At 33.6% G+C, this 21,700-nt stretch overlaps 6 protein-coding genes across 6 annotated transcripts; 3 read left to right on the forward strand and 3 right to left on the reverse strand.

The window, feature by feature from the left end:
• Positions 1-3,935: 3,935 nt before the first annotated feature.
• Positions 3,936-5,579, reverse strand: Tsp_07166 (LBP / BPI / CETP family domain protein). The gene has a single exon (XM_003381416.1). It carries the CDS (start codon positions 5,577-5,579, stop codon positions 3,936-3,938), a length of 1,644 nt encoding a protein of 547 aa, XP_003381464.1.
• A 4,604-nt stretch (positions 5,580-10,183) lies between these two features.
• Positions 10,184-11,836, reverse strand: Tsp_07165 (LBP / BPI / CETP family domain protein). The gene has a single exon (XM_003381417.1). The coding sequence runs from the start codon at positions 11,834-11,836 to the stop codon at positions 10,184-10,186; it is 1,653 nt and encodes a 550-aa protein (XP_003381465.1).
• A 2,579-nt stretch (positions 11,837-14,415) lies between these two features.
• Positions 14,416-16,967, forward strand: Tsp_07164 (deoxyribonuclease II family protein). The gene is made up of 6 exons (XM_003381418.1): positions 14,416-14,450; positions 14,610-14,827; positions 14,888-15,055; positions 15,183-15,386; positions 15,834-16,060; positions 16,842-16,967. The coding sequence occupies exons 1-6, from the start codon at positions 14,416-14,418 to the stop codon at positions 16,965-16,967; spliced, it is 978 nt and encodes a 325-aa protein (XP_003381466.1).
• Positions 16,968-17,274: 307 nt separating this feature from the next.
• On the forward strand, positions 17,275-18,653 carry Tsp_07163 (conserved hypothetical protein). Its single transcript, XM_003381419.1, has 4 exons — positions 17,275-17,345; positions 17,639-17,690; positions 17,727-17,916; positions 18,511-18,653. The coding sequence occupies exons 1-4, from the start codon at positions 17,275-17,277 to the stop codon at positions 18,651-18,653; spliced, it is 456 nt and encodes a 151-aa protein (XP_003381467.1).
• A 145-nt stretch (positions 18,654-18,798) lies between these two features.
• On the reverse strand, positions 18,799-19,173 carry Tsp_07162 (conserved hypothetical protein). Its single transcript, XM_003381420.1, has one exon. It carries the CDS (start codon positions 19,171-19,173, stop codon positions 18,799-18,801), a length of 375 nt encoding a protein of 124 aa, XP_003381468.1.
• A 334-nt stretch (positions 19,174-19,507) lies between these two features.
• Positions 19,508-21,082, forward strand: Tsp_07161 (zinc knuckle protein). The gene has a single exon (XM_003381421.1). It carries the CDS (start codon positions 19,508-19,510, stop codon positions 21,080-21,082), a length of 1,575 nt encoding a protein of 524 aa, XP_003381469.1.
• Positions 21,083-21,700: the final 618 nt, after the last annotated feature.

Here is a 21,700-nt window from a genome sequence, read left to right on the forward strand (position 1 = left end):
TTCTAGCTATGACGCTTATCACGGATGACACTATTATACAGCTCTGATTGATTTTCAGAGTTTTGTGAATTCGATTTTACCTCTGCCGTGTTGATATTTTACGCTTTCTAAAGCAATCGAACAGGTCTCCATTGCAACACTGCTTTTGCTAAATGGAGTGAGCCTGCATTTTTTATGCTGTTACACGCTACCGTTTTTCAAGCTGCTCTGGTATTCGACATTACAGGGCATTTCTTCCACCTATTTAGACAGTTGGAAAGAAATCAGAAACTTTCATCTAATAAAGTATCATATAAAAAACATCACAATCATGAAGCCAATTGACTGTCTAAATTATTGATGTTACTATTATTATTAATTCAGTCTATCTAAAATAAATTTAATTTCTTGTTAGCTACTTTAAGCAATTTATAATTAATTAATTAAAGTACTTGTCTTTATCAGTAGTTGTCATTAGCTGCTGACCAGAAAATTATTTCAAGTTTCATTTCTTACCTGGCTATGATATATGTTCTTTTTACGCGTTATATTTCTATCTGCTGCATCATTTTTATACACATAATAATATTATTGACATATAATGATAATGTCATTTCTCTATAACGTTTCCTTGTTATTTGCATCCATTTCTACCTTTATTTCTTTTTCTGATGAATAAAGCACTGCGCAAAATGCAATAATATGAAAATTAAAACTGTAATCCTCGAAATTACTTCTCTGAAATTTAAAACGCATATTTATTTTTAAAGTAATTTTACAACAAAAGTAGCTGCATGCTTTATTTGTCTCTTAAATTGGCTGTAACTGAAATCCTGAATAACAATTTTAAATAATATTCCAAAAGCAAAAATATGCAAAACATTTATTTTTGAAATGTGGCATATTGCATATGCTTAAAAGTTTCACACAAAGCTCCAAATGGTTTAAACTTGAGAGTGTAATACGGTAGTTGAATTGATGGTGACGTGTTTGATGATGACTGTGATAAATAATGTGTAAACGTGTGTATTGGTTTGCGTACGCGTTAATATAATAATGATTTTAAACTGAATATTGCTATTATTTGTTCATCTAACAAATTCTTTGGGTTTTACTCGTACTTGGAAGAAGTGAGTGAATGTTGATTGATGTAATCGCGATATGTGAACAAACAGACAAATTTTCCGTCGTTTAAATTTGCGTAAATTAGAACTAAATCTATATAATAAATTTTATCATTTGGTTGGCATTTTACATTTTACAAAAGATTTAGAAACCTGCAGATTTGATTCAAAAGTTGAATAAGCCTTGTGCTTAAATTGGTCTGAAATATCTTTATTGTTGATGAAAAAATTGCATTGAGAAGTTCTCCAGCTAATGCAAAATAACTTTGAGCATTGTTGAAATTTAGTTCTGATAAGTAATCAGAAATTTTAGGATTTCAATTTATGATTTGTAATAGAAATATTGAAAAATTTAAAATCTGAAGAAGCAGTGGAATATCATTAAGCTTTCGTATGAGATACATTGGCTGCGTATTCGGGTTATCTTTGTCGGAACAAACTAAAAGAATAGATTTGAAACAAACTAAAGAATGAGATGAACGATCATCATCAATGGTCAAAAACTTCGCGAATGGAATATAACTAAGTATTACAATAGCATATATGATTTTACTTCATTCTAAGATTCATATGAAGTTGGAATTTATCATTGAAACGATGATGAAAATGCAGTGAAATTCTGCCATCTCAATGGCGTTCTGGCTGGCAAAATTCGAGAAATTAATGATTTTGCCATGCCAACTACTCTCAAACTATGGAAGCTTTGAATAGTTGTTACGACCTTTTGAGCTGATTGACGGATGATTGATGACTGATTAAATCAAATTTAGATAACATCAGGGACCAAATTACATTTAAATAATCATCCGAAACAGAAATGTTACAGCGTGTTGGTAAAAGCATCTGAAAAAGCATGACTATTTGGGCAAAACTTCATCAGCTTTTCAGATGAACAGTGTTTTCTTGTTCATTTTAAAACAGCAATTGCATCATTTTGTTAGAAAAACGAGAATCTTATGTAGAGTAGAATAAACAATGGGAAATAAACTTTGACAATTTTATTAAGTTTATATAATAAGTTAAGTCTTAATATCTGAGCAGATGAAGAATCGCATCAGAGTGGCAGAATTTTCGATTTCCATAAGTAAAGTAGATAGTTAGTGATCAGAAAGTGGAAGTCACTGAATCCATCTGGTGAGATACAAAGTCGAAAACATGGGCACTGTAAAATAATAGAGGAAATTTGACACACTGCTTATACCAATCTACTGGTATGGTAGAATGTTGGTTTAGAAAGTTTAGCAAAGTTGACATCATGCATCAGTATACTGTGAATTGAATGAGGATCAATTTAGGTTTGATGTACAGTTTTCTAAAATTTTAGTTCACTCAACTTAAATTCTATCAAGCTTTGTCACTGACAGGTTTCACTTTGATGCACCTTTTAATTTGTTTCACGATTCATTTTTATTTGAAAAATCAAAAATAGCGGCATATCTGTCACTGAATGCTGCGTGACCTTTTTTGTGAATCTTATTTTTCAGGTGTTAATGTTTTTATAGTGCAATGCATTTTGCTTCAAGTTGTAATAGTTTATTATAGTCACATTAAAATGTCATGTGACCATTGTATTTTAATTGAAAAAGTTTTCATTTTCAAGTTTTCCATTGTAAAGCACTGAATATTATACCACGATTTGCAAAAACTGGAAACTCTAAACTGCAAATATTTTTTTATAACGTAGCTTTCTTTGACAAATTAAAATTACTCAAAAGTGGCGATGCATGTAACTGAGTAGAAGTCTGATATATTTAGAACAATTGTTTAACGCTTTTGCTTTTGCAATCACATTCAATTTATACCTGATTAAGGAAACTTTTAATTATATTATCGACAAAGGAACTTTAATTTTTTGTAAATATGTCAGTCTTAAACTTTTTCAAAAAATTTATATATAGTTAATACATGATAATGCTTTCTCTCCACTGTATGCTTTCTTTTAATGGAACGTTAGATTATTTTTATTTTAAATATTTTTTTAAACACACGATTGCATTTTAAATTATATTGCATTATATGTAAAAGTGGTTCGTAAAAGGTCTCTCATGATTACAAAACATATTTCAATCCTTGATTTAGAATTTTTTTTAATAAAATTGTATGGTAAATTTTTGAACTAATGAATATTTTTGAATAAATTTTTTTCCTTTTTTCTTATTTATTTAATTGTATAAAAATCCACAAATTATTTAATCTTAGAATGCTAAAAATCATATTTTGATTCTTTTGAAGAAACAACTAAACTTTGACAATAAATGCTTGGTGTATTTTTTGACATCTGCGTATGTTATACCATGCAATGTTCAGTTTGGGGTAAAATGTATGTTGTAAAAGTTTCATTACAAGCTTATATTTTCCAAAGTGTAACATGCATGACAAAGCAAAATAAACATAAATTTGCCAATTCATTAATTGGCTCTTTTAAATGTTGTATATTTGCTTTAACCCCTAGCCCTTTTGCTGTTTAACAACCCATTTCTATTGCTATCGAAGAATGAACAAAAACTGGTCTTTAGCATCTTTATTTTATTACTTACCATGTAGAATAGCTTTTCATTTAAAAAAATAAGTAAATAATAAAATGTGATGGTCCATCAGTTGGTCAAATTTAGCAGTGCACATGCTCATGCTGAACAATGAATGCTCGGATCATTGAAAATATTTCTTCATCTGATGATGACGATGGATAAAATTTCCATTATTATAATATCATTATCATACATCAGCAAAATTAACATATATTATAAGAAAACAAGAAAACTTGTACATTTATTGTTTGAAATGGCACTTACATTCATTGTGTTTTCAATTTTTCCATTAAATTAAATTTCTTTACATTGCCTGGCTTACGGCCTGAATCAGTTGCGCTTGATTCACTTTGAAATCAAATGCTGCAAATAATGCGTTTTCTAGAACTTCAAATTGAGCGTTGCTAATTTGTGTGTTCTGTGAGGCCATTGGAAAGCCATCGGTAAGGAATTTTCGCAGACTCGTTTCCAAAATTTGCTTCGTGTAATCAGAAAAGTGATTCAAACTAGCTTGATCAGCTTCGAGCTGATTTTCGGTCGGTTGGAAGGTCCATTTGTCAAATTGCATAGTTCCGGTGATAAGATTTCTTTTCGGCTTATTCGGCTTGACCAGCATTGAAAATTGTATATTGCCAACAATGGCACGAGATGCTGTGGATTCCGTTTTTCTTTTTGCCAAAACTTGAATCTCAAAATCGCCAAACAAGTGAATTGTACCGTTTTCAAAGCGCATTGCTGGTGGTTGGAGGAAATGAATTTTCACTTCAGGCTGTTGATCAGGAAATACTCTCGAGAACTCGGGTAGAACGTCAGTGATGCACACAGACTGTGGACAGGCAGTTTCGAAAAAGTATCCCATCCAGGGTGTTTCATTTTTGCTGAAAGTCATGTTGAACAATCCCAAATCGTAAAGCGTGTAAAGGAATGAATTTCCCACATAGTCAGATATGTAAATGTTCATCATGCGCTGCGGCGAGCGCAATTTTTTAGGAAGAGGTTTCGGATAGAATGGCATCTTACATCGACCCCGGGCACAGATCTGTCCATTCATTGGAATCGCTAAAAAGCTAGGCGACGAACTTACATACGGTGCGGCAACTAAACTCGGTCGAAACACCAGTGAATTTGATTTGATGTTGAATCTTTTTTGATTGCTAAGTGGCATCATTTTTACAATACGACGCATGAAATCAGGACTGACAGGACTGCTGGATTTTCTGTCCAAAAGTGGCTTATCTTGAAATGGCATTTTCAGCATTGAAGACGCTCTGCTTGCAGCAGTGCCGATGTCGGTGCAAAGTTTGTCATTCAGCATGCCACGCACAATTTCTTCTATCCTTCTGGGACGATTCAGCGATACAACACCACGATACATCAACGCCACTTCATTAATATATGCATCGCACTGAATGCCCAAAATAGTCAGCCCGCCTGAACGGTCCTTACCCAGACTGACAATCAAATTTCCTTGTATATCTAATAGTTCAGAAGTTACCATTCCAACATTGCGCCTGCGTAGCACATCGGACGTGGTGGTCACGTCGAGATTATCGAAAGTGATTTGGATAGAATTCGGGGCTCTCGGCTTGATGGCGAATCGTGCCTGTTGACCAACATCGATCACTTTAGTACCCACGAGATCAGTACTAGCTCCGGCTATGAAAACCCCATGCTTTTCCGGTATGCGAAGATTTTTAATAACAGTCGAAACCACATTGCCCAACGATGATTGAATAGCGTTGAAAGCTCGATCAGTTAACATCAGCACAACGCCAGGATTGTTGGGCTTGCCGCCGTTCAGAAAATTATACACTTTAATACTGCGCTTAGCAGGCAGCAGGAATTTTCTACTGATCGGCTTGGATGAAATTTGATTCCGCTTAGTTGAAGCATGATGAACTAATGAAATCGCTTCACAGACGAGCAAGAAATAAACGAAGAACTGCATGATGTTCCAGTTTTAATACAAATGCGCGTTTGAAAGTTGGAACGCTTTTAAATGTCCAAAGCTAAAACTGGCCAATTTTGTGAATGTAATTTATCAATCGTACCAATGAAAAAGAGACCGATGTTGTTTTCAGCTGAAAGCGAAAAGAGAAGTCGAACAGGCCCTGGACAGATGAAATGACGCGGTTGTTTTCGAAGCTGGGGCGTGGCGGTGCCTCGTCCTTGTTTTTGACCATACACCAGAGAAAGTGACAGCCAAGGTCGGTTGACTACACTATTAACGTCATCGACGCCTCAGGTCGCCCATTTACCAACTAATACTAACAACTGAGGTGATTTTTTACTGTATTATTTGCAAAAATTGCGAAATAATTATGCAAATTTATTATAATTATTGCAACAAAAAAAACAAGTGACCATTTTTTATGGCAAAAATTCACGAAAGTTCTCCAATTTGTAATGGATGCATATAATTCATACGGATTTTGCCAATTAAAAAAAAGTACAAAGTATGAATTAATCAAAAACAAATCATGTAAAGCAATATTTAATCATAAACAAACATGAAGCAATAAAAGAAATTATTAAAATTGCGAACATTTATTATGTTAATGGAAAAGCTTGAAGTTTATTTTAAAAATATACACAAAGCAACAGAAAAGATGCTGAATAAAAATATTTTTCACATCACTTTTCTGTGATTCAGTTGCATCAACAAAGCATAATTTTGAACCACTGTTTATCAAAATTTTTAATATACAATATTATATTTATAATAATATAAACAACAGACAGTTTATAAAAATGGCAAGAAAAATTTATAAACGACCTTGATAATGAACAATTTCTTTGTCTTTATTACTGATTATGCTCCGATAATGTCACTTATTATTGGTGAACAAATTTGATGCAAACAGAATAACATTAATAACTGAACAATAAATAAACAACAACGAATTTGCAGCATATAAATTTCAGTTTTCAGAAAATATTTTATTAATTTACTCAAAATTAAGCCAAATAAGCAATGTAATATGCAAACAAAGAAAGGCTCAACATAAATTACAAATAAATAATTTTTAAATACTATTAAATATTGTCTAAATTTTCAAAAAAAATTGTAAATTGAACATTTCTGCTTACTTTGCATATATGTAAATGAAGTTCTTTTTTGTTCAAGGTTCTGCTGAATGATCGGATTGTGTCGTCGTAACAGTAGGCTAGTAACGAGATGGACAATTATCACGTGACCAAATTTTAAACGTAAGTCATTGAAGTTTTTCAATGTAAGGCAGCTAATTTTAGTTAACCAGTTGATTTTCTTTTTACTGGCCTGTAATTTTTAATTTATAATATTGATTAAAACAGAAAAATGTTAATTTTGCCAAATTTTCATAAAAATATAAACACAATAAAAATTTTCAATGAAAACTTTCAATGTATTTCAAGAAAGTATGATTGATAGAGTAGTTAGTTTGTAAGTGAGCTTCATTACAACAAATAATTGAATTTGAAATATTTTTGAAAAGAGAAACATTGTTACTAAATGAAACAAGAATTTTGATAAATTAGTTTGTTGATTTGTTAATTTTGTCACATGATTGTGTAATATGATCCTTATATAGCTTATCAACTTTTAATCTCAAAACTGCTTTTTTCTTTCTTTCTTATCTTGCATATGTCATTGTTCTAACTTTATTCTACATTTATTTTATATTTCAGGGCAAACAGTGAATTTATCCTTGCAACTAAATATACTTTTAGTGCACTGTTTGATTTAATTTGTGTGAATGTTTATTTGGACAGTGAATGACATATGCAAGTTTTACTTCAATTTTCAGTCAATTAAGTGAATAATCAAAAATTATCTACAAGTAAAGCAGTTTCACACGTGTCATTTTCAGAAAATTTTGAATCTTTTCTCTTTTTCTTTTTTATTACAATTTTCTTTTTTCTTTAAATATTCAACTGTTGTTATATTATTTATGAGCATTTACGATAATAGTTTTCTTTGAAATTGTTCTATTATTCCTTTTATTGTCACAAGTTAAATAAGCGTTTATAATTTACATAATTTGCAGTTATTTCAGCAAACTTTGAAGCAATCTTCAATTACATTAACTAATACAGAAAAGTGAAGACTATTTTATTTTATTTAACTGACCAAGAGATGTTAACTTTGGCTAAAAATATTTGACATTACTTTTAATAAACTTTTAAAATAATCAGCTTGTTCGCTGCAAGTTTTGCCATTGTTATTTAATGTGATGCAGTGCTTATTAGTTAAGCATTCATGAAGTGAACTGGTAACCATATGTATATAATATATATTTTTATGTAGTAATGAATCGAATATGTAATACAGGCTTTTGTACTGAATTTTCTTAAGATTAAAGTATGTCTTTTTTTAAACTTTACATTAAAACTTTAATTGAAATTTAATTAATTTGAAGAAAAGCATTTTTAATGCTCACAAAATGCTATTTTATTCTTCGTTTTAAGAAATAACAGTTCAACATTGATGCGTTGTAACACAGTATATATTTACATAGTATATATTATAACATAATTATATGAATACCATTGTTTTTAACTAAAATAATAAATTAGCTTTTGTATATTTTTTAATGCCAGATAAAAATTTGGAAAAGCCGTTGCAATTGCGTCAGAAATGAACTAAATTTAACCATAATATAAATAAATAAATCATGTAGTCATGTTTTTATTCTAAAAGTGATTCTGTGTTGCTGTGCTGATAGCGTCTGCAAACAAAAGTCTGGCATTTATCAGATGACTACTAATTTTAACTAGACAGAGACATTTTTTTATAACATACTGACTAAAATAGTAGTATTTCATTGTTATTTTAAGTTGAAATGTTGGAGTAAAGTAAATGGAGAAATTTAAATATTTTTTGATAATTATTTTAATGACTCCTTCTTAGAAGGATAAGAGATAGATAAGAGATAAGAGAGCTCATATGAATAATGCAGCGCGGATAATTTTATGCTTTATGCGAAGTTATTGGAAATTGGAATAAAAATGAATTGGAATTTATTTTTATCGTTCATATTATTAACACGGACGACTGTTTCCATCAATGCTAAACTCGGTCATTTTCTTCTATTAATACTTTAATCAGATATCAAAATCAGTGAATACTGTAAAGTGTTTATTTTTACCGTTTGCTTCACAGTTGCTCGTAAGAGGAAAAAAATAATTTATTAGTATGTTGTATATCAACAAATTTACTCTAAAATATTTCGTTAAGTAATCATTTAAATGGCCAACGCTAAATATGCTTTAATAAATACATTGAAATGATAACATGAATTAAAGTGAACTATAGACAGTGAAAATAAATACATTAATGAAACATAATTTTTAAAATGAGTGCGCTTGTTAATTTTTAAATATCATACATATGTGAAAATCAGTTTTTGCACAATTATTAAAATGAATTGAAATTTTAATTTTTTTAACTTTAGAGCATTTCACAAACAAATTGCACTGCAATAGCTGTTTTTTCAGTAAAAAATGAATAAATTTATTATCATAAAAGTTATCATTTGCGATAGAAATTTATTTCTAATTTATTTTATGATAGGGATATATAAACTGATATGCAAAAATCTATTAAAAATTTCAAACCTCCGTATTGGTCTCAATAATATTTTGATCATTAAAATTGTTTATTTAAAATTACCAATTTTTTTGAATTTTCTAATAAAAAAAACAAAAGTATTCATTTAAATATCACGAATAAAATTATAAAAATAAATTAATGAATAATAATTCATAGTTAAATGAAAATTAACGATAAAGATTCTATTGATTAAAAAATTGCTACTTGTAGAAGTGCTAAAGGGCAAAGATTTCTCAGAATTAGTTTCATTTTAAAGCATTTCAACGATTTCTCAGAAATGTAAATTTAGTTTTATTCTTATATAATGCTACATATATGAGCTATTACTCCTTTTACATAATGACGATATTACATTGAAGGAAATGATGACCATGTTATGAAACATTGATTGCAAAACAATTATCAAATCTCAAATTAAGCTATTCTCTTGTTATTATGAAGGAGATGAAATAAAATTTAAAAAACAAACTTGCATAAAATACATGAAAAGTTTAAGAATAAATTCATACTATATTTCTTCTAAAGGCAAAGCTGAAGCAAGCATCATTATTTCATTTGCTATTCATCGATAGAAAAAAAATGATAAAATATACTTTGTTCAATACAAATTTCATTCAATACCAGTATGAGTTACTCATTAATATAATAACGTTGCAATGTTTTTAGTTATTTTAGTTCAAAAGTGTTAAATTACAATAATTAAATTTATATTTTCAAATTATAAGCTTAAAATTAACATGAATTAATAATTAGTATTGTTCATTTATTTATGAATTTGAATTAAATTTCATTTGCTAAATAAATTTGCAAACAAAAAGTAACTAGATATATTTTTAACAATATTTTATTGTTATAAATTTGAGAAAAACAGAGAAGATACGATTTAAACAATGAATATAATTTTAAAATAAATCTTCATAAATTCACATTGCTGATTTCAGAACTTCTCTTACAAGGGTTTATTTATGACCGGAAACTGTAGCATTGACAGCATCAATAATGCGCTTTTCATCGATTTTGAAATCAAAAGCTGCCATTAACGCATCATCCATCATTTCCAATTTTAAATTAGTAATGTTTAGAAATGGAAGTGATATGACAAATCCTTGCCTAAAAACACGCGCCAAAGTGGTTTGAATCAACTGTTTCGTGTAATCAAAAAATGAGCTGGCTTCCTGCACATCTGCTTTTATGTAATTTTCTTGTACTCGCATGTTCCACTGGTCAAAATTTACTGTTCCAGCCACATGATTTCGAGCTCTTGGTGCGTTGAGCTGAATTCGCATAATGAAATTACACTTTGCTATTAGTGCTTTCTTTGCAGGTGAACTGTCGTCAAGCTTAGCTGACAAAGTGGTCAAAAAGTCACCATAAAATCGGGCACCGTCTCGTCTAAATTGTACCGCTGGCGGTTTGGAAAATTCCATATAGATTTCTGGATTTTGTTCAGGAAATGTACTGCTAAAGCTAGGCAATAAATCCGTGATACAGACTGATTTAGCACATTCAGTTTCAAAAAAATAACTCAACCAAGGTACTTGTTTTTTGTTAAATGTAAGTCGAAAAGTTCCTATTTCATACAAAGAGTATAACAATGAATTGAGAACATAATCGGATATGTACACGTTTACCATATAATTTCCATCGCGGACTCCTTGAGGAAGTGGAGTTGGATGGAATGGAATGTTGCAGCGTTGACGATGACAAACTTTTCCAAGCAAAGGTATTGAAAAAGTTTGACTTGCAGTAGCTTGAATTGGGCCAGTCAAGCTGGGCTTGAAAATTAACGCTCGTCCAAGAACGTAAAATCGTTTCTGATCTCTTAGCGGTAACAATTTGAATAATCTTTTCATTGATGAAATTGGCACAAGACCATGGCTATGAGGGTCGAGTAAAAATTGTTCTCCAAATGGCTTTTTTATATAGCCATTCATGTCAGATATCATTTTTCCAATAATGCTACACTGTTTCTGATTTATCTGCGTTTTTATTGCCCGTTCAATACGAAATGGTCTTATTACAATTACATCTTTATCATTCGTATTGTAATGTATATGCACTAAATTGGTTCTAGCTTGACAATGTGTCATCTCAACATGAAGAGATCCATTTGAATCCGGCTGCATGGTAAACACAAATTCACCGTTAACATTTTTAAGCTCAGTTTTAGCCACACCGTCACGTTTTGGTCCTCGGATATTGGTGCTGAGATGTATTTCCAAATTTTTCATTTCCACAGCAAGACCATTTGGCTCAACTGGCTGAATGTATACATTTCCTTCTTTTCCAAACTTTTCCACTTTACCATCTAAAATTTCACCAGAAAACGGACCCATGTTCATATCCGGCTGCGGTGGAATGGTAAAAAATGGCACTATTGCTCGAAAAACACTGTTCGTTGACATGCTCAACTGTTGAAAACCTTTTGGAGTGATCACCGCCACCAAACCTGGCAAGCCAGCTTTGCCACGTTTAACAAAATCATAAACATCCGTTTTATAAGCATAATTTAAATAGCCAGCTTTGTTTAAAGGTCGGAGGCTTTTTGCAGCAAAACTGATACTGCTCATGCAAGCTAACAATAACAGTAGCATTATTGGATGAAGCTGCATCGTTAACAACCTTGCAAATGAAAAATACCAAAACCAAGTAGAAATTTCCAAGTGCAAACTAGACAATTTGTTATCAATTTAGGACGACAAAAGAGCGATGTACGAGAAAAAGCAATGCGCAATGTCGAACGAACTATATTAGACAAGATTCAGTTGCATAGTTCACATAATAAATCAGGTCAACATTTGGAAGTTTATTGCAAAATTATATTTATTTTATTTAATACACAAGTTTAATGCTAACTTGCATAACTTCAATGTAATTATCATAATAATAACTTATTGCTATGCGTGAATCACGCATGTTAGAGTATTTCTACATTCAATATTTTACATCTTAATAACTGGAGAAATACTACCATTTAGTATTATTTTTGAAATAAAATACGAAAGACTGTGAAGATTTTGAATGTGATAAGACACATGCTATGAAGAACAACTTTTTTCTAAAAATTTTCAGAAAAGTGGAAAAGAGAATAATGCACGTAATGCAGACAGTTGCATGACCTGAAAATTGTCAACATGTTAAATGTTAGCAATTAACAAAATTCAGTTTTTTAATGATTGTGATAGAGTTATTTTACTAAAAGTGCTTTTTAATGACAAAAAATAAAATTATAAAGCAGGTAACTTATTTGTAAATTTATGAATTTTGAATGATGGCACTCTCTGTAAGAAATGTATTGAAAGTATTAGACGTTGTCATCATTTAAACTTAGCATTTTATTTAAAATTAAAAATATAATTTTTTATTTACACTTAAATTGCTGCAGATTAATTTAAATTACTGTTAAATTAGAAAGTTCAATGTTTACCTATCTCACAACAAATATATTTTGAAATTATTTGTTAATTCTGAAAAACCATCAGTGTGAATAAATGAATTTTATATTTAGTTGTCCAACTTACTAATTTAAAATAAGTAATGTATCATTAAAAAATTTTTCCTATTTTACATTTATTATAAATTAAATTTTTACCTGAAATACTTTGATTTTGCTTCCTAATTTTTAAGCAATTATTTTTGGTCATTTATAAAATTAAAAAAACCTTAAATTAAAGAATGAGTCACGCTTAATTTAATTTAATTTAATTTTATTTTATTTTATTTTATATTTTAAGTGAATTTTCAAAACTTTGAGCTATTAAAATATGTTGCATTTTGAAATTTGCTTTTTAAATTAATATTCGTAATGAATTGTTATATGGTAAGTAGGTTTCACTGTATGCGTTGTCATTTTGATGAAAATGGACTTTTAGAATTTTAACTAGAGCAGTTTGTGGAAACCCAGTTTATCTGTTGCACATTCAAATTATATATTTACATAAATATAATTAACAGTATTTATATGAATATATATATATATAGCTGAGAATTTAAATAGAAATCAAAAGCAAAAGAGTTAAATCTGTTTTTTCATAATATTTATGTTATGTATAATTAGTCTGACAACGTTTTAAGATTATGAAATTCATTAGATTGCTAATTTTGCATTTCAAAGAATTTTACAGTAATTCCTTTGAATGAAAAATTTTCTAAAAATTGGCTAGTTAAGTATACTTCGTGTAATTAACATTGAGTTATGCTGTATTTATGCTCAGTAAATATGCAATGCGCATTGTTTATTAAAATGCTTTGTCTGTAAAAATAAATGGTACGCAGAGCATGTAATTTTCTAAATCTTTATGAACAGTTTCTGAATAGCATTAGGATTCGCTGGCAGTGATTCAACTTTAGCTCACACATTCATTGGTTTAATTTTATCCGTTCTTTTTACTGATTTGTTGAAATAATAATTTTTTGTATCAGATAATTCACTTACCTGAAAATGTTTTATACTGCCATATGTTGATCATAACTTTTCTGATAAATAATTTATGCCTGCGTGTAATGTCTTAACATTAACATTTGTTTGCAATTTTAATATCAGTTTTTAAAGTCACAATTTACATTTTGTTATCTAATTGAATTTTTTATGATTCAACATCCTGAACGAAACGGAATTGTATATCTAGGAGAATGAGACACAGTTATGTGCATATCACATATTAATACAACATAATACTATACAAAAAAGACAAACAACACAGAAAGAAAAATAAGATGAAGCAGTGTAATACTGCTGCACAATATATAACAAAACATAATATTAAAGATATAGCCACCTACTGTTATATTTTTAATAATTTAATATTGAAAGCTGCACAACTAGAGACTGCCTTGCTCCCTGCAGTTAAGAGGTTTCTCCTAAGTATTTACATGATGGGTTTGAAAACACCTATCAAGTAGTGACTACTATAAGCGTGAGCAAAAAATTAAATCAGACGAATGTTAAATAAATATATATAGTTGCTGTAAATTAAACAAAATGTGATTTATTTATCAAATTTATGGGGTTTATTTGTTTGAATGGGTTCTAATTTTAAGTAAACTTGTTAATCAATCTCACGTATTTATCCAACATCAATGAATGCTAAGATGTTGCTTGGTAAAAATTATTTGATGATTTACATCAGATGGATTTTATTTTTGTGCATTTATTTTCCGAGTCGTTCATTAGCAACATCAAAATGTCAAAATGCAGCAGGAACTAATGCAGGAGACTGGTATGAGGTTGCTTTTAATTATTTTTGTATAAAAAGCATTTGTTAAAGTTTATATTTTCCTGGGTCTGTGAGTAAGATGTGGAATACTCTTTCTGAAAGACATGAAAGTACTTTATGCCTATACATCTAACAAAATGATCTGTTCATTTCTTTAAAATTTTTTCAGGGCCATTTTATATAAAGCTCCTGCACAAGCGAACGGAAAGATATTACTTCCTGGTGCGAACTGGGCAAATAACGCAGCACTTGTTACCGCAAATGGTGGTCATTCATTTGCTAAAGCTCTTGAGCATGTTGTCGCGTCAGGTGGAAATAACAAATTTATTGCATATAACAATGCTCCACCGGATATTTCAAAAGTTAAAACGAAATCAAACAGTAAAGGTAAGAAGAACTACAATTATAACATAAAGCAGCGTTTTGCATAGCACGTGTAATATTTAGGTGTATTAATGATGGATACAAGTAATAATGATGCTGCATCATGGATTGTTCATACAGTACCAGGATTTCCAAAAGCACTAAGAGGATACTTATTTCCTCCTGCAGAAGTTCAGAAAGGCCATCTATTGATTTGTTTAACAATTACGGAAGGCCAAATTGATACAATTGGTAAATATTGAAATATATGATAAATTACTTAATAAAATATGTAAAAATTATGTGTCTTTTATAATTTTTAAAGAAACAAATATTTATGAACAATAGTTCTATCAAATATTATGCAAATAATTTTTAGCTCTGACATTGAGAATTGCAACTCCGTTGATATACCACAGTGATATACCAGATACTGAAATCGATTCTCGACCAAATCTTAAAAAACTGATTAATGGTGAATCAAGAATTCTGCCACCTTTAACAGTAACACGGGAAATTTCAACTGCAGGCCCCGGAGGATTGAAAATTACAATTTACAGCAAGAATGAAAAATCAAAATATGGTAAATTTTTATTTCCTTTAATTCAATCATTCAGCTGCTTAAAATATTAAGTCCAAATTTTAAGTTTACTTAAAAAAGACAAATTAATAACAGCAAACTGAATTTTCAAAATGCAGTACGGTGAAAAATTGTTGGATAAAACTTTGAAACATAATATTTATCAAAATTATAATATCAAAGTTCACAGATCAAATAAAAGCATTTTGCGTTGTACTCTGGGAAATCTTATAAATCTGTTTCTGACATTAACCCTTGAGTGGTGGCGCACTTGATCAGAACGTTATTAGTGGCGTGGGGTTCAGTGGGCCCCTCTACTGTTAACAAAAGTGATTTTAGAAATAAATTTTGCAAATAAATAAATCAAAATATAAATGCATGAATTTAAAATTTTACATTTATAAAATACATCTGTTGTTCATTTTTAAAATGCTAAAAAGACTTTTTCAGAGATTTACCGGAGAATACTGATCAAAAAGTTGAAGTCTACAATTAAAGTTTGGACAGCAAGAGATAAGAAATTAAAAAGTGATTGTAGAATCTCTGGGAAAAATATAAGATTAGTAACAAGTCCTATATCTGTAAATGGTGATCAAAGTACACTTGAAAATGATGTTTCTCAATGGTTAGTCACTGAAGTAGGAAATAAATTTTGTGCCGTTGACAAACCATATCAGGTAAGGTTATATTCACAAAAAAGCAGTTGTTTGAAAAAACATTATTTAGAAAAGTCAAACGAAAGAATCTTCAATGGCAGTATGCATAGAAGATGTCACCATTTCAACTCGTTTTAATGAAATTGCGCTGAATTTGGAAAACTGCACTTGAAATATCTATAAAGCTCACTGGAATAACTATCTTATTTTTGTATATTTATTTTGTAATATAACTCTTTTAACAACCTGAAAATTTCAGAATATGAAATTTATAGAGATTTTATACACTTCAGCAAAAAATAATTTAAGAAATTTTATATGTATAAATGATTTTGAAGTAAACTAGGAATTAAATTTTTTTGATATCACTGTTCTATAGCTTGCCATGACAAATCAACAATGCATAATGCAATAAATAAACTTTTCAGATTATATGTGGATCAGTTTGGCTGTTTCAGGAAGTTCATTCAGTTTGCTACATTTTTGGAGAAAATTTTTATCGCGCTTTCTTATTAGTTACAAAAGTCGTTTTTTCATTGAATTTTTTGGCGTAGTCAGTTGGTTTTTGTTATTTAATTGTTCACCGATTCACTTTTCTTGGTTTTAATTAGCTGCTATATTTTTTATTTCATTGGTACAAATATTTTCATTTACGATGACGTAATGTTACTGTAGTAGTGACGTACTTCAGTAATGTAACTTTTTATTATTTCCATATTTTAGTAAATTTATTTTTATCAACATCTATGAAGTTTTCTGATTCATTGAAGTTTTGCTTTTTAATATATTATTTGATTTGAAGTTCACACTTTTTAGTGATCAGTATATTCAAAAACAATATTTATCATTATTCTGTATTTTATTGTATTACAATGAAGTTATATCAAATGTGACAGTAATAACGCAGCAAGAACAACACAAAATATAATAAGTGCAATAGTGATCTTACAACTTCCTTACAGCCTTATTTATACCAAAATAAACTAATTGTTAATAACAAAAAATACGTGCTGTGCATTCAGCAAACTCTTTTCTACATCCTCAGCATTTTTTCTGTTTATCGGTATTTTTTTAGTTTTATCCCTTTCCTTCATAAATTAAATCGTTGTCTGATCCAGGCAGTGAACCCCTGCTAGTGCGCAATTACTGTGCACCCGGAATAATGGGAACAAAAGCCTGGGCGGAAAATAAAAGATCAATCCATGTTCTATACCTGCTGACGGGGATAATTAGCAATGATTATATCGCAGCAGAGCAGATATAAAGCGGATAACGGGCACCAGTTTGGCGAAAGCATTAACAAAAAGTAAATTTTGCTTGGTGTTCCGTTGAAATCATTTTTGTTGGCGTTTATCATTGAGAAAAAGTTAAAATGTCGCGTAAAGTGCATGGATATGAAAGTAACAATTCAGAATTTTAAATGTAATATTATACATAAGAATATCCTATCATATTGTAAACTCATTATGAATTAATTCTCACCTCTATAATGAGCGTCTAACATAAAGTTACACATAACATAAAGTGTTCCGGGAAATGATTAATCATTAATCATTTCAAATGGACATTTCTAAAATTTCTCAAATTCAGAATTTTCAGCGTGCGGAAAAATGGGGTTCCGCAAAATATTGTCAAATTGTGTGAAAAAAGTGTTGAAAAAGAAAAAAAGATTTGAAAAATAATGCAGGAGCTCCGTGAGACAAAAAAAATACATTTAGGGTTCTGCGAGGATGAAATTGTTGAGAAACGCCTTATTAATACATATGAAATATTTGAAGTTAACATTCTTATCTACATGACATGGTATTTCATCAATCAGCCAGTTTCGCATTGCTTTGCTACATTCCTGAATCATTTAGCAAAATATTGCAAAAGCGGTTTTTGTTTATAACAGGATAGAGTTTACGAATTGAAATATATGCATAAATCAGAGACGTGCTAATTGTTCTGAAAATAAATTACTGATGTATTGATATTAATAATAAACTCAGATTTCACGTGACTTCACATAATTTTACATGATCTCGGTTTAAACAATGTTATATGAGCAATTAATCACAGTAACGGACACATGCGCATAAAAGAAAAGCTGAAAAAGCAAAATATAAAAATAAAAAACTATATTAAATATAATAAACTACATTTTCATTCAATTGTGTTGAGTAAACAACAGACTGTCAAACAAAAACAACAGAAAACCTAAAAACAGCTAAAAATTTTTTTATTAAAATAGAAGTCATGAATGTATTGGTATCTTACCCAACAAAATATATACATAATAAACAGTAATACTGTATATAAGTAGATGCGCGCTGTACTATTCTGTAGAATAAAAAAGTAAAAAAAATAAATCACGTTTTTAGAGCTATTTATTTTAGAATGAATTATAATAAAAAATATTTTATATTTAAGTTTTTAAAAAAGCAGTGTTTTTTGCATTTATTAAATCAAAATTTATTAAATTTCTTAAGTCTTAAAATTGTTCCGAACGGAACAACACCGACCCAGTCGGTGTGACCTGGCCAAGGGCTGGTGCCCAGAAGTCGCGGGTAGGCCAAGAACAATACCCGCGCATCGCCGGCCAGATCGCTATCTGGGCGTCTGGAGGCTCTGAGTCGGGGTCAGAGAGGCCCCCTGCTGCGCCCCGATCTATCGTCGTTCGCGAGACAATGGCGAGTGCGCCATAGCGGCGATGGCAGTGAGATCATAGGGCATGGAAATGGTCATTATGACGTGACCATTAAGGGATTAGCGCAAGATCATAAGATCTGAACCATAACAACATAATTGAAGACCGACAAGGCTTTAGATCGGCGCCGGAGATAGGGAGCGTTCCCGCGGTGAGCGAGCTGCCTATTGGTGGTTCGCGTTGGGTCGACTGCGGGACCGCCGACCCTGGCCCTATATACAGGGATAGAAAGTGCGCCGCGCGATATAAGCGTCAGTTGGACGATTGTTGTACGAGAGGACGAATTGGTTGCGAGAAGTTGGCTTAGAATACGTGGTATGCAGTACTGGTTGTCAGTATTGCCGGTATTCCGAAGAGACGAGTTGGGAAGTCTGGACGAACCGAGTCGAAGTGCAACCGAAGGACGATCGAGCGAGGGACTCGTACGTATCGTATTGAAAGGCATTCGAATTACTGTTAGGGACAACGGTAGTAGCTCGGGTATTCGTACACTTCGAGCGTTTAGTCGCAACGTATAGTGTCAGTGGAGTCAGGGAACCGGAAGACGTCCGTGAAGGAGACCATCATCGACAAGAGTTTTGGAGACCCTAAATGCAGTCCACGCCGTGGAAGATACACCTGATCCACCCTAATTATACAGTCCACTTACGTTTGGCCGGACGAACGAACGTCTGGTCAATTTGTACCTGAAAGTTAGATTACTGTTGCGATTCTGACTCTAACATTGGTCCTCCGAGTCGGATCAATCGAAAACCAGCGATCTATAGATAGTAAATACCATGGCATCATCTGCGAAATCACGGAGCAAGAAACCCGTGGCCCTCAAGGATCGGCTGAACCGATTGTTGGCAGAACTGGATGAGTTGTGCATCACATCCGCCGATGTCTTTGAGGTGGAGGAGCAGGTCTTCTTAATGGAGGAGTCGTTCCGGGCCGCAGACGCACTCCAAACAGAAGTGGAGCTGGATCTGGAAGGCGAAGAGCGGCAAGCCGCGATAGATGACTGGGCGTTATGTCGCCAGAACTACCGTGAGGGAAAGACTCGAGCACGCGCAAGGATGGTTGAGGCGCGCGGAGAAGGTCCCATCGGTAGCTGCAATGTTAGCGCGGGCATGCCTGCGGTCCGGTCCAGCAATGGGAGGTTGCCGGAGGTGACTCTCCATAAGTTTACGGGGAAGGCGTTGGAATTCCCTTCCTTTTGGGCCCAGTTCGAGGCAAATGTGCACAAACGGAGTGACCTGGACAACGCCACCAAATTCACCTACTTGTTGTCCAACACAGAAGGGACGGCGCGGAATGCCATTGAAGGAATCCCTCTCACTCCAGAGAACTACACCCAGGCCGTCGACATCTTGAAGAAGCGTTTTGGTCGGCCGAGACAGGTGATACGCAAGCATTTGGCGGCCCTATGGAGGGAGCCAGTGTGTCGCGAGATGACGACGAGGGGCATCCAGTCACTGGTGGATGAAGTGACGAAACACCTGCGTTGTCTCACTGCTCTGGACAGAAATCCGTTTGTTGGCCATCTCCCCGCAAGCGAGGTCTTGATGCCCATGTTGCTGGACAAGTTTCCCCCTGCATTGGTAAAGGCCTGGGACACAAACATCGGGCCGGATGCTGCCGAGGACGAAGACAACTTACAGAAGTTTCTGGAGTTCGCCCAGTGGCAGGCGAATCTGCTCGCCAAGTCAAAGGGAGAAGACGCGAAACCACCTGCAGCGAAGTCAGAGCAACGGACGCCCTCGTCGAAACCGTCGCGTCCTGAATTGACGTATGGGGATCGCATCCGGTCTACAGCGGCCGCGTTGGCGGTGGTCGCCACTAGAAGCTGCCTGTTCTGTAGCGGGGAGCACAAGGAAAAGGAATGCGAGAAGTTCCTACAGGCGGATCTGTCCAGGAGGAGAGACATGGTGCGAGCTAAGAATGTCTGCTTCAACTGTTTATCAACCGGTCATCGGGCGAGAGAATGTCCAAAGGAGCGCCGCTGTGGTGTGGACGGATGTCGCCAGGCGCATCATCGGCTCCTTCATCCGCCCTCGACGAGGGAATCGACACGGTCTTCAGAGTCTGACCGCACCCACCAGGGTCTTTTGGTCGTGCGAAGCACCTCTGGGAAAGGACTCCAGACCGCCCGTGCTTGCGCTTATGGGCGAAACGGAAACTATGTGATGGTGAATTGCTTGCTTGACACGAGGGCCGCAGTCTCCTTCATCCGGAAGGACGTGGCGAAAGCCCTCGGGCTCAACGGGTCCCATGAGTGTTGTCGCTTCACGACATTGGGAGGTCGTGTGCGGCCTGAGTGCCGATGGCGCAGAGTGGAATTCCGGCTTGGAGCAGTGGGAGGCTCAAGCTGACCGGACGCAAGCACCATGGTGAAGGCGCTTGCAATTCCTCGGGTATGTGGCGAGGTCCAAGCATGGCCGGCGGAGTCCTCAGACGGGGCACCGTCAAGGACCGTACCCGAGGGGGGACAGCGGCAAGGAACGTCGCTCATCGTCGATGTACTGGTCGGCATCGACTACTATTACGAGCTCGTGACCGGTCGCATTCGAAGAGCGACCGGTGGGTCAGTAGCCGTGGAGACCCGCCTTGGGTGGATCACGTGCGGGAGAGCCGCCCGAAGACGGAGCTCGAAGGATCGTATGGAAATCTCCGTGTTGGGAAGGTCAGAGGCTGCGTGGAACGGGAGCGTCGACTATGGAGAGTTGACGTCCGGTGGGGGGGGGGCGTTGGCAGTTTGGGCCAGCCGGTGGCAAGTCGCCGCATGGGAGCGTTTGCCATCCAGCGGATCCGCGAGAAGATCCGACAGGGGGAGATGGACATATCGGACAAGTCGCATAAGGCGGCTGTCACCAAGATGACGCGGCGGCAATGGCCGCCCATAGGAGTGCGGATAGAGATCGACTACTTTGGCTTCGTCACCGGTCGTATGAGAAGAAGAGCGACCGGCGGTCCAGTAGCGTTGGAGGCGC

The sequence above is a fragment of the Trichinella spiralis genome (assembly GCF_000181795.1).
Source record: "Trichinella spiralis strain ISS 195 chromosome Unknown Scfld1, whole genome shotgun sequence".
NCBI classification, from domain to species: domain Eukaryota; kingdom Metazoa; phylum Nematoda; class Enoplea; order Trichinellida; family Trichinellidae; genus Trichinella; species Trichinella spiralis.